Below are 13,447 nucleotides of genomic sequence, written 5' to 3'. Positions count from 1 at the left end.
GCCACCAACACACTGCGCTTCCACTGCAGCTGACAGCCTTGCACTCAATGATGTGACAACACAACGGAGAATCCGAGTCAGTCAGCTCATTAGGCTCGATTGCTGACATAGTAATTGTGTTACTTTCTCGAATCCCTTTGCTCACGCTGGAAACCAAAGCATTTTTGTTGCTATTTGGGCTTCCAGAGGATTAGTAATTGTACTCATTTTTGTTTTTTTTCTCATCTTACAGAAGAGATCATCAGCTGTTTTTAGTCAGAAAATAGCATTTGGCGTGGGAAACTCTGATACCCTCAGGTTAGATTATTAACATGCTGACAGGATTGCAGGAGCTGAAGAGCCTCATTAATTGCTGTAGGGTATGACTGAAATGCTGTCATTATATCTTATGAACTTTAAAAAAGCTCTTAGATTGACTTTAAACACGTGAGCCTCGCAGCGAAGGTTATCAGCCCTCCTCTTGAAACGGCGTCGTCTCGTCCATAGTTTGACAGTGACTTCATTGGACGTGAAAGAAAATGGGCAAATCTTCATTGGCACCATCTCCCCAGAGCGGAGCGGCGCAGAGCCGAGTGTCATTGGAGATGTGATGCATTCAAGTGTTTATCTGGTCTGGCAGAGTCCACAGGTGTGTGGGGTGTTGGTTTCCACGGGGGCCTCTGAGAGCGACATTTCCTTTATCGCCTTCTCGTACTTAACCTAAAAAACAAACCCAAAACACACACAGAGCGCACACTCTCTCAGGCTCGAGCCAACGTGGGCTCGCACGCACACGCAGACTTTAAAGCAGTGGCAGAAACGTAGCCGTGGAGGGAATTTAAGTCTCTGTAATTAGTAGCTTAAATCCTTCTGTTCACCGAGGACCATAAATGTAGTGGGATTTGTCTCGGTGACACTCGTTCTGCAGGGATCTGTTGCCAGCCTCCAGTTCCACAGTACATACTGACATGCATAGTGCCAGGATGACAGGAATTCACTTAGAGGATTGTGCAGATATTGAAATGTAGAGCCAAGAATCTGAAAATGCCACTTGGGTGAGTGATAGAATGGGAAGCATGGTAATGTGAGAGTCTCCTCTAGAAAACAACAGAAGCGTTTGTCATGTGTATGAGGTGCTCGATGATGCTAAGCTGGATGTTTACGTTCGCTATCTAAAGTAAGAAAGGAAATGTGGAGCACACAGACCTCCGATTAGGAGCCATGATGTTATATGAGACATGAGAAAATAGCAGCTTTGCATACTGTTTATACAAAACGGAGCTAACCCTTTAATTGTTCTGCAGTTGTTCTGTTGTGCAGAAGCCCCCTCATGAGTAATGCTGTCAATCATGAAGGACTGCATTTGTTTCATAGTGACTAATTCTTTTCTGTATCCCGAGTTCTACATTTAACCTTTTCTAATTAATCAACTCGCAGGCGCTGATGCTTCATTGTGTTTTTCATTCACTTGTGCCTTTACACAGACATATTAAACAGCCCACTGAAAGGAGAAATGTAGTCTTCTTCATCGCGCCCCTCACCAGGAGAGTGACCCCTGACCCAAGTGTCAGATATCACAAATCTTCACTAAATTGAGCCATTTTGTAACAGCTTAGCCTTCTTGCAGCTCTACATATGCTAACAAAATAATGGTAAATAAAATAAAATAAAACCAAAAGTTTTTCACATCTGCAAAAGTTGAATTTGAGCTTTTAATGCTTTAAATTAACACGTTGTAGCAGTTAAAAAGTTGCATCACGAGCACGAGACAGGAGCTTTCACTGCGTCTAACTCTTTGATGCAGGCATGCAGAAACTACGTTGCTGCACTGTCAACTCTTCAGAATAATGAGCATGTCAAAGAAACGTTACATTGAATATTTTCAGTCATTTTAACATAAAAACCCCCCCCACATTAGTACAGTACACCCTTTACAAAAGCTGTTTATAACATGGTTTTAAATTTGTTTGAATTGTATTTATATCAAAACATTAATTATAACACTGCCTGGGATTGGACTGCAAGGACCTCTGCCCCTGACTGGCGCTTCTACAGTGCACCAAACCCCTACAGCCCCTCTTGTAGCTCTTTCAGGCTAGCTCCAACCAGGCCCCATGGGCTAAAGCCCTGCCAGCAGGCGCTTGTCCTTGAGCCCCTGCCCCAGGGCCCGTCCACCCTGCCCTGGATACGGTTGTGTCTCTTGAGTTTTTAATTTCCTCATAAGGGTTTTCTGTGTAGAGCTACTCTATATCAAAAGGAGCCAATTAAGGTGGTTTGGGCATCTGACTAGGATGGTGGGCATGTTCCCAGGGCAGATCCAGGACAAACTGGAAAGATTACATCTCTGGCCTGGGAATGTCTATGGAAGAGAGGAAGGAGGTGGTTGGGGTTGGCAAGTTCTGGGAGTCTGTGGTTAGACTCCTGCCTCCATAACAGATCCAGTAAGCAACAGAGGATGGATGGATACTTGAATTAGTGCAAATGTTCTTACAGAAGTTATTTTGACTTTCTCATCAATTTGTTGTTGCACCTTATTTAAAATACGGAATTCAGTGGATAACCTTACATTCTCATCATGTTACTCATTTTTACCCATTTTTTGATTTGACATTCATATGATTTGAAAACTGTGAAATACTTGAGCTACTTTATGTGTTTAAAACCTTAACCCTTGACCCTGAAGTTCATGTCTTGTTTCCTCAGCCTTGGCTACAAATAACTGAGAAGTGCCAGATCAAAATATTCCATCAGACAAACTATTTCTTGCATTTCTCTTAACAGGACTAATTTTGGAAAAAAAAATGTTTTTATTGAAATGGGCACTGGATAATCCCCACAGCGCTCCAGAAGGTATTTGAATAACTTTGTTCACGTTTTGAATTTTAGCTGTTAGCGATAAATAGAAGACGGCAAAGGAGGCGACTTTGCTTTTTTCATTCCTCTATCCTGTGCTGTGTGGTGCTACCTTAGTGAGGTTTGTTCCACAGAGCTTGCTTGTGTGAGCACATGCAAACTTGTTCAATGCCTTTTCTGCATAATCAAATGGATTGATTTGTTCTCAAGTGCACCGATGTCCTAAGAGGTTTACAGGGAGACTAAACACACTGTTTTCCACTGAATCACCATCTAGACTCAATAGCACAGTGGATGCACAATAGCATGTCTCCACTTCACATCTGAAAAGCGCTGATAAAAAGAAATTGTGAAAGCAAATGCACTCTTGCCCTCGATTCTGACTTTTGTGGAGATAATGTCCCTTTTTTTCTGCTTTTTCTTCCACTGTTTTCATGTGGAGGAATTTTTCGGACTGCCCTCTTATTTCTTTGCTGAGGTGTGGAGCTCGGGAGATAAGAGAGTATTACCTGGCTCTAACTCTGCCATTGTTCCACTGGCCTAGAACCTTGTTAGTCTCTCTGTACATATTTTTAGAGATAATTCGAGCTTATTCTATTGGAAAATTTGAGGTTATTAAAAGGGGTTACTATGGAGAAGGAGTAAGGTTATTGCGGAGAGAGTGAGAAGAGAGCGTGACAGAGTCGTTCCGAAGCGTTCAGTTGCTCCGTCTGACTCTGTCGCCACGGATCAGCTTGCTGTGTTTGCACAGAGTAGACCTTGTATTAGAGAGGGGAATGAAATGAACTGAGGATTGAGAGAGGTGGGTGTATATATAACATAAGAAAATACAGACGATAAAAACATAAAGGAAGAAAGAAAGAGAGGGTTGTAGTGGATAAATAAATGGATGGTCACAGCAGCTAAAGTTACAGTAGGGCCAGTGCTCCCACCGCAGGCTGCTTGGTGTATCGCTTCCATCAAAGCTTTGTAGAGAACCTTTCATTTGCAGCTTCCTCGTGGACTCTTATACTGCACGGCTGGGCTTAAACACATTCAGTTGTAGTATATGCTGCTTTTGTACACTAGCGCGCACACACAGAGATACTCACAGAGAAGCCGGCATTTCAAGGCGTTCCCTCCTCTGTGAGGCTAAGAAGCAGCGTGACAGACCCCAGCGTGCAGAATAAAGACTTATCATCCGCTGTCATTCTCTCCTTGCAGACCAGGGGATTTTGCATGGGGCTCGCTGAACCTGGTGTGAGCTTGTTATATATTTATTTCATCTGTTATCGAGGGCTTTGGGAAGCATAACGTGCCTTTGGTGAGGTTGAGTACAATGCGCTACAAACCCATCAGTGATGGATTTCACTGCTCAGATCCCGTACCACTTTGATTTATGACATAATAGAAGAGTGATACGCTGCTCCTGCTGCACAATAGCGCCGTGCTCCATTCTGATGTAATTCCAGCTCGCTGTCACCTCTTAGCCTATCGCAGCCTGCTGTGCTCGAAAAAGGGAGAACCCTCCAATGCACTTCAAGGGCAATCTGATTGAATTAACCAGCCATTAGATGTATGAGATGAGCTGTAATTGGGGTGTGGGGGGTGACGCGGGTATTTATCTATTCAGATGAATGAGTTTTGACCGCAAGGTCGTGTTACTGCTCACGCCGCCCTCAGGACAACTTGAACTGAGCGTGTACCTGCTTGCGTCTGACTCGGCCATTTTGTTTGAACCTGTCGTTGCCGCGCCTAGACGCCTCACATAACACATTTGGCTCCTTATGGTGTTTGGCACTGATGGTGTTTTTTATAGAGCTGCTCAGCGGCGCTCATTTCTCTCCCTCTTGTCGCAGTCCTCGTTAATGACTGGGAGAATAGGAATTAGAGGCAACAAATGAACCGCAGTGTGTTCGCGTCAGTCAGGTGCGCTGGGAGCAGATGCTGTGAGCATTTACACCTTCATGTCAACATGTTCTCTCCTTAATTTACTGACTGAGTGTTTCACTCTTTACGTGTCGCTCTGTTCTTTGTTTTTTTCCCAGAAACTTTTATTCTATTCGTGTCTGAATCGCTCGCTGCCGCTTGCACTTCGTGGTTGAAATGACCTTTACCCTCTTCCCGTTTCACGCAGGCCTGCCCCTGTTGTTCCCTCTGAGAGGAAGAGGAAGTGATGTCACGCCACCACCATCGCTTTGAGAGGGACTACCGGGCACCCTGGGAGCGGAGAGACATCCGTCCTTCTGGCCTCCACAATGGAGGAGCCAATCATAGCTGTGCCTCTGCCGTTGTCAACGGCAACAACCGTCCGGGGCTCCTTCCCCTCCCAGTCATCCCCTCCCTTCTTCCAACTCCAGTTACAGTTGCCGTGACAACATCGAGCAGCGACTTAGTGGTCAAGCGAGGCATCTCGGCAGCAGGATCGGTGGCTCCGGCATCAGCCAAGGTAAGAGGCTCATCCAAATGGATGCTGGGACACCTGCTTCCCTCTGACTCCTCTTGGACGGCTCTCGATCTCTTTTACTGCTCTGTCAGGCTTTCTTTCCTCTCACCGTGTCAACTTTTCAATCTGTGATGACTCCCCAACTGGATGTAATATCTAACTTTTTCCATGCTTTTGAGACTTCTGCTTTCTTCTCTCGCTCTGTGTGTCTTCCAGTTCTTCCCTCCCACTTTTTTTCCCAAACATTTCTGCACTGGCACGCCTGTCTTCATGGTTCAACTGTCTCAGCTCCTCAAACCCCCTCTGTTCTTTCTCTCTGCAGCCTCTTTTGCTCTTTACCTTTATCCCTCACTCCAGTTTTGCTGCTCTCTCTGCACATTCTTGCCAAACCATTTTCCTTCCATCTTCATTTTCTCTCTCTGCCAAATTGCTGCCTTGTCCTGCTTTTGCCTCCTTAGTCATTTTTTTTCTTACATTATTTAAATGATCTCTGACAGGCGACTCAGATAGGTTCTACTTTCAGGTGATGATTTGTAGTGTGCTGGAAATGAGCAAACAAAGGGAACCACATTATTATATACCATATCAGTATATATTGACATTGTAGGTCATTGATTTCCCAGTGTCCCAGGCGATATTTCTGCATTAACCAGTGGGAAAGATTTAGCTTAGCTGTTACAAATAATAAATGAATTAAGTGGACGCGAACAAGTTTGCACAGATGCATTAACGGATAATTAAAATTAATGTACGAGCAGTACAAAACAGCATCTAAAAAGAATGCATAAATATATATTTTGTTAGTTACTTTAATACATTGTATAGATAAACAAATTAATTTGTTTTGCAAAAATTATAACTGATAGTTTACACAGTAGTCAGCAAAATTAGTAAAAGGTTATTTTTTGGCTAGCAGTTGAATTGCTAGGTACCATCGTGGATTAACAATTAATATTGTTAGCCAAATATAATAGATACACACCTAATATGGTAGTCAGGTAAAAATATGAACATAAAGTTGTGTTAAGAGCTAGAGTTTTTTGAAGAATTTTCAAATCTCATGTTTTAGTACTGAAGAAGCCTCTCTGATCAGAGGTGGAACATCTTAGTAAATTTCCTAGTTATGTGTTAAAAGCTGAAATTGTTAGCCCAATATAATATATAAGCTGTTACCTATCTAGCAGTTAATGCATATTGTGGATAGCAATTTAACAGCAGTTAACAACAGAAATTGTTAGCCAGCTAGCTAAACAGCTAATGTGGCTATAAAATAAAGTTATGAATATAACACTGTAAATTATTTGAAAAAATATGACTAGCAATTAACAGTATGGATTAACAGATGAAATTGTTATCTAACTAAACAATTAATAAACAGTTGAAATGGAGTAGACAGGTGATGTAAAAGTGAGGCTAGCAGTTAAACTGTTAGCAAACAGTATGGAGCGGTTAGCATGTATTGAAAAAAGTAGCCTAGCATGGCAGAGTGTTAGGTAAATTGGCCAGTAAGCATAATAAAATAAGTGGATATTAAGGGAAGTAGGTTAAAAAATATCCAGCTAATAGTTAAATAAAAATTGTGGAGAAATATTAAGCTGAAATGAAATTCATTAGAAGGAGTGTTGAAGACAAAGGAGCAGTTCGAGTGTAACAAGGCTGTTGGGGTAGATCAGAAGCAAAAGATGGCGAACTGCCGTCAAAGATTAAAAGCAATCTCTTCTCACTGCATTGTGACCATGATATTTAATCCAAACTGTATTATAAAGCTATTTTATTAAGGCCTCAAGTGACTTAGGTGCATTCATTCCTGATTTGATTATACGTTGTATTTGTGTTTAGAAAATAACTGCAGCTTGAAAGTGTCTTGAGTGGTATAGTCAAGAGCTGTACAGTTTGTGTTTTCCACCCCTTCGTCTTGGGATTTGCTAGCAAGCTGGCTGTCAGCAACGTGTGAAGAGAGAGGCCTTTACCAAAAAGGAGTTAGACATTTTAGCCTCTCCCCAGCCTCCGCTTCCATGGATACCATTCATCTTCTCTCTACATTCCTCCTCACTGTCAGATCATTTTCTTTAACTTGGACTTCTCGGTCTCTTGCTCTTGGTGGAATCTGCTCTGTAAGAGCAGAGGTAAACAATGCTCTGGTAATTTAGCCCACAAGTGCACATCATTAGATTCCCCGCTGAATACACTGACCACAGACACAGTGAATCTGCTTTGGCACCGCATCGGCCCTTCCTTTTGTGCAGCTGAATAATTACATACATTCAGACAAAGTCTCGCCAACTCCCACCGTGGCCGTTGTCATCATTCAATGGCTGCCATAGCAATTAACTACTTTGCATTGCATCTGAGTGCACACTTGTTTAAACATACAGCATATGGGGGAGTGCGTGCATGAGTGTGAGCGTGTGCGTGCACAGCAACAACTGTGTGGTTATTTCCCAAGGTGCCACCCTTATTCAGGGATTTACTCTGCTTTGTTTTGCTCCTGACAGTCCTTTGTAATGTAGGCAGTAGAGACCAGCACAGTTTAGAAATGGAAATACATAGTCTGGGTTCTGCTTTAATAGTGGCCTACAAAAGCTACAGAAGCCTTAAGAACTGGCCATCACTATGGGAGCCTGTCTCTCTATCTTCTTCCTGGCTGCGTACTGTCCTCACTTGCTCTCTGCCTCTCTGTCATCTTTCATCAAAGCTGTTGGTGGTCACAAAGAGTCTGATGGATGGCTGTAGCTCGCTCTCCACGGGACCCGTGTCCCTGCTCTGTCCACATATACGCTAAAAAGCTAGTGGACTATATTGGTTTCCAGTGTTCGGAGGCTGGCTCTCTGCATAAACACACTGGTCAGATTTGCGCGTGTATATGTGCAGGTGTACATATGCGTGTAGGGTAAATGCTGACATTCAAAAAGGGCCATCTGGCTGCATTGTCCATGCAAAGCTAACCACATGGAACAATGAACCGTTGCTAATGTAGACCTATGCTCTGTTATCCCTTTAATTATTTTTTTAAACTTAATTTAACGTACGTTTTGTGCTCCTGTCACAGATGTTGAATTGGATGTAATTATCAAACAGAGCCATTGTGTCTCCGGCTGATGAACAGTATTGTGACTGTCAGGGAAAAGCTCAGTTTCACTCAGCATGCTAGTCGTTTTTCCAAAGTATTTTTTGCTTAGAATATCAATGAGAGTCAATTTACTGGTTGATAACTAAACAGACTTTGTTCAAATGGAGCGATTCTATTATTCCAGCGAGCATCGTAGCGTCCGAGCAGGTCGAGGCAAGAGCTGAGGCCTGGTGCCTGTCAGGAATGTTACTGTAGGCTCACACAGCAAGGCCAAATTCCATTAAACTTGGTGGAGAGGTGGAGCACGGGTAAAGGAAATACTCGTGCAAATTCTCAACGCTTGCCTTAAAATAGCAAAAAGGTGCAATGGCCTTGGTGGAGGTTTAGTGTTATTTACTCATCATTTAAAAAACTGCACCTTTTCTGACATATCTGTGGGTATATGTGTGCCACCAGTACCACCAATGTTTTCTTAAAGCGGACTGCATATTAAAAGAGAGACATCTAATATTTGGTGTACTTGGGGAGCAAAGGAGTATGTGTACATGTCCTAAATCATTTAGTGTGTGATGCTCAGTTCTGGATGAGACTTCCTTGCTTCACTATTCTGTTTATTTGAATGTATTTGCATCGAAATTGCGGAGCGCTTGAAGTTCCAACCAGAACATTTTAGCTGGACAAGCAGTCTTAGCTATACCCTTGCATAAGGGACGTCCTTAAAAGGCACATGCTGTGCCATTTTATTAATCTCATCTTTTACATTGCGTTAAGTCACCCTGCAGGTTTCAATCTGCCAGAATCGTCCAGAACATACGACTTTTCTGCCCACACTGAACTGAAATACTGTCGTCCAGCTGCTTTTGCCTGGGGACAATTCAGCAATGCTTATTGCTGGCTGTGGCTCAGGCGGTAGAGCAGATCAGCTACTGATTGGAAGGTTGGTGGTTCGATTCCTGGCTTCCCCAGTCTGCATGCCAAATATCCTTGGGCAAGATATTAACCCCAAATTGCCCTCCGATGCGTTCATCAGAGTGTGAATGTGTGTGAATGTTTATTAGTTGCACTTGTGTTTAGAAGTGCTTGTATGAGTGTGTGTGAATGGGTGAATGAGGCATGTTGTATAGAGCGCTTTGAGTACTCCGGCAGAGTAGAAAAGCGCTATATAAGAATCAGTCCATTTACCATTTATGCAAACAGCATATTTGCACGTCCTCATTATTGACATAAAAAGAGAGGTGACATTACTTTGCACAGTTTATAAAGCTGAAATGACATCGCTGGCTTCAGTAATGAGTTAAAAAGAGTTTCACACTTCTTCTATGTGATCCACATGAGGGCTGTGCTTTTGAAAATGTATAGATGGATGGATTTGTGTATGTGTAAATGCTTTAATGCTGCAGCTAAACGTTTGCACATTAATGTTACAACCTGTTATTAAGGTTAGTGAGGATTTTATAGACTTTATATGTGCACTAAAGCTGGAATTTTTTATCTCCTAACACATTACTCAGAAAGTATCTTCCCACAGATAGGCTGCTGAAACATATGGATTTTGCTGCATGGACTAATCCCTTACTATGAAATTTTTAATCCATCCTCCCCTGATATTTAACGGTAGTGGTAGCTGGAATTTCTTCACCAGCCCTCGTATAACCCAAATGCAGCAGACACAACTAGTACAGTAAGAGCATGCTGATAAACTGAACGATTCATTGGCCGAGCACTGATGATGCTGGATAAGATGGACAAGATGACCGCAAAACAGCGTCTGGGTCCACTTTTATAAATTTATAAATGTGTCCAAAATCAGAAAGAAAAAAAAACCAAAACAAAGAAAAAACTGTCTGTCATAAGTATTCATGTTGTCGTTTTAAACATCGTTATCAGCCAGAGTCTCACATCAGTACAGCCTTTATATCGATCAAGGGACCGCCAAACATACATCATTATCATTTGCTTGAAGGTTTATGTTGATGGACGGCATCACTGGCATTTTGATTTCGCTCTGTTTACATCTCATTCGTTTCTCTGTTGAAAATGTTTCTTGATGAGATTTTGGTTTCTGATCTTTCGAGCAGTCTCGAACCGTGATTGCTATTTGTTTAGCCCGTAGCCATCTCATTAGTTTAATGTTGTTAGAAATACACTCAGTAGGTAAGTAATCTTGTGTTATGGGCCTGTGTTATTCTGGTCAGATAGCTGTTGTAGGAAGGTGCAAAACGAGGGGAGTCCAACATGAATAATTTAAAGACATTCTGTGGAGGTTATGCTTTGTATTTTGTAGCGTCTCAAAAAAAAAGTCTCAAAAATCTGGGTAGCAGCGGTTTGCAGTAAATAAAAGACGTATGGTTTGGTATCAGCCAACAGTTTGAGCTTGAACTTGATATTTGCATTAAAAGTGTTGCTTCAGCAATGACTTGACCCAAGATGAGCATCTCAAAGGGGGGAAAAAACCCAAAAAACCAAAAGCAAAACAAAAAAAACCCTCGAAGCGCTGACAGCAACAATCAATAGAGCTTGTCTTAAAACAAAATTACACATTGTGTCTTGCTGGTCATTGATTTCAGCCAGGTCAGGTAGCCAGTGGATTGAAGCAGACCCCATACTGTGACCAACACAACACTGAACAGCGGGTGTCATGGCCTCACTCTGACACAATCAAAAAAAGAAGAAAAGAGAGAACGCTTGCAAAAAGCACGCTTCTTCAGAGAGTATTTTCTATTTCTGCATCTAGTAAAGGAGCATTTGTGCCATTTCCCGAGCACGGGGGTGAAAACCCCCCCAACTAATACAGTGATAGATGTTCTGGTCAGGGCTGAGGCATTAAAAAAACTACCAGTATGACACGACCGGGGCATCACCTTTGTAGTGCATTAGCAGCGGCTTAGCTTAGCTTTTATTCTTATTATCTCGCAGAGCCTTAATATCTGCGTAAAGAAACACTCCATGTGAATGTCACCGCGGTGTCAGGGAGCCTTGTAATGAATAGACTGGAAGAGCGAAAAATTATTGAATCTCTACCGAGGTTGAGGCTAAAGGGGGGTGAGGGTGGGGTGGGGGGCCCTTTGAAAAATGGGATAACTTTGTGACGAGTCGCTGTGAAATGTATTGAATATGAGATGATTAAAGTTTAAGTAGGCACACACTGGGGAAGCGGGATGAGAGCGCCGGAACGGAGACGGGAGGAGAGGGAGGGAGGCGGGGTGAGGCGCCAGGTGAGGGTTGCTTTTGAATTAGCTCGAGCTAGTGGAGGAAACCACAATTGTTCTGTCAAACACTGCGATGCAACTCCATCATCGAGATAAGATGAAACTTTACATTTTACAAAGCGAGGTAGACTCACCATGGGGTCGCTGCTCGCTTTTTACGAGGAAAGCCGAGAACACTGATCATCACAGCGAGAAAAAAACGATTGCTTCACAGCTTGAAATGATGTCATCCCGCGCGCCTTTATGCTGATGGACATAAACTGACGGTGCAGATAATTCAGCGAGATAGTTTACAAGAGCTGGTTAAGAATAGTAAAAAGGAAAAAAAATCATGTGGTTCTTTTTTTTATCATCCCTGACATTTTGACTTGCATTAAGATTCAAAATATATACTCCAAACTCTCCCTAAATACTAAATAGCGCGAGCTTTCTAAGGCACCTTTATCTTTTTCTTTGAGCTGCAGCAAGGTAAACAATCTTCACACGCTGCCGCTGCCTGGATGTGATTTATTAGCTTCTACTGTACGTGTTGCCATCCCATCACAGACTTGCTGTGTGCCATTTTCATTCACAGCGAAAATGTCACCAAAATCCAGCTCTCAAAAGACAATTCCTCCGAAGTAGAGCTGACTGATTGATGAGAAACGCTTTATTTCAGCACGGCAGCTTTCATTTATTATCTATATGGCATCATGTAAAACCTGAAGGCGTTTTCACAGGTGAGTCAAGAGTCCCTTTATGTGACTTTCAGCGTTTGAACACTTATTCAATTTTAAATATGCGGAGCCAGAGGTCTGTTTCACTCTTTCTTTCCCCCCTCCTTCTTCTTCTCTTCTTTGTAAGTGGTTAAGTGGTGCATGTGTCGGAGGATATTTTAGCGCTAAAAGTCAGCTTGTCTAAGAAAGAGCTGAGCCGAACCTGTCAGCTCTTTTTCCGCCTTGTCCATCTGGTGGAGGTGTCAGTTTGGATAAAGACAGCCCTTCGGCGGGTGCGTATGCAGAAAATCCGCCCTCGAGCGCACTATTAAAAACGCCACTTTCTTTTTGCTTCTTCTGATTGGATTTTTTTTCTCCTTCTCCTCACTGGAAAACAAGAGTTTGAATTCCTGGCACATACAAGCGAGGAAAACATTCAAAGCTTGTCGATGCGTACACCTGATCTTAATTGGTCTGACGGTTAATGAACTAAGACTTCCTACTTCAGTCTTTTACTTTCCATTAGTCGGGCATTAATTCTTTAGAATCCTTCTTTTTTAGTGTGTGTGTGTAATCGCAAACATCATCGGGGTGTTTGTGGACAAACAAATGTGCTGTCAGCCATCTACGACAGAGGCATTAAGAAACGACGGGCCTCAAGGGAGCGGCGGGAGGATTAGGCAGTGATTTTCCTTCACATGATACATAGAAACTTTTGAGTGTTAATGAGATGCAGCGATCGTGTGTTTACCTGGAGCAACGGCGCTGGGGTCTGGACGTCTCTGCGCCATGTGGGGAGAATTAAAGCTTTCCGCTTTGAATCAGACCACGCTACGCTGCCATGATTGCTAATCAAGGACAGAGATACAGAGCCAGACAGACAGATGGACGGACAGACAGAGAGAGAGAGTCAGAGACAGACAGACAGACAGACAGATGGACGGACAGACAGAGAGAGAGAGTCAGAGACAGACAGACAGACAGGTGAACTCCTCAGTCATGAGGACTGCATACTGTCAAACTGTCAGAGGGAAAAAGGCATTGTAAAAAAGAAACTGTCAAAACCGTATTTTTCTTTCTTTCTTTTCTTTTTTGTCCGGTATTCACATTTTAAATCGGACGGATTGTGAATGGGAGTCATGAGTCCGATGACAGATTTATCAGAAATCTCTCGCCCTCATCGCAAAGTTAGGACAACGTCATCTTTTGCTGTCAA

General features: G+C 42.7%; 1 protein-coding gene across 6 annotated transcripts in view; it reads left to right on the top strand.

The window, feature by feature from the left end:
- Nucleotides 1–13,447, top strand: part of klhl29 (kelch like family member 29) — a 246,719-nt gene that overhangs the window by 77,869 nt on the left and 155,403 nt on the right. For all 6 annotated transcript variants that reach the window (XM_003440803.5, XM_025898585.1, XM_005449765.4 and 3 more), the window contains one exon: nucleotides 4,949–5,260. In XM_003440803.5, the coding sequence (XP_003440851.1) occupies nucleotides 4,988–5,260 (273 nt within the window). In that variant the 5' untranslated portion in view covers nucleotides 4,949–4,987. The remainder of the gene's footprint in view (nucleotides 1–4,948; nucleotides 5,261–13,447) is intronic.

Source organism: Oreochromis niloticus, linkage group LG15, assembly GCF_001858045.2.
Source record: "Oreochromis niloticus isolate F11D_XX linkage group LG15, O_niloticus_UMD_NMBU, whole genome shotgun sequence".
NCBI classification, from domain to species: Eukaryota; Metazoa; Chordata; class Actinopteri; order Cichliformes; family Cichlidae; genus Oreochromis; species Oreochromis niloticus.
The sequence above is the reverse complement of the archived record's forward strand: the minus strand, read 5'-3'. Positions and strand labels throughout refer to the sequence as shown.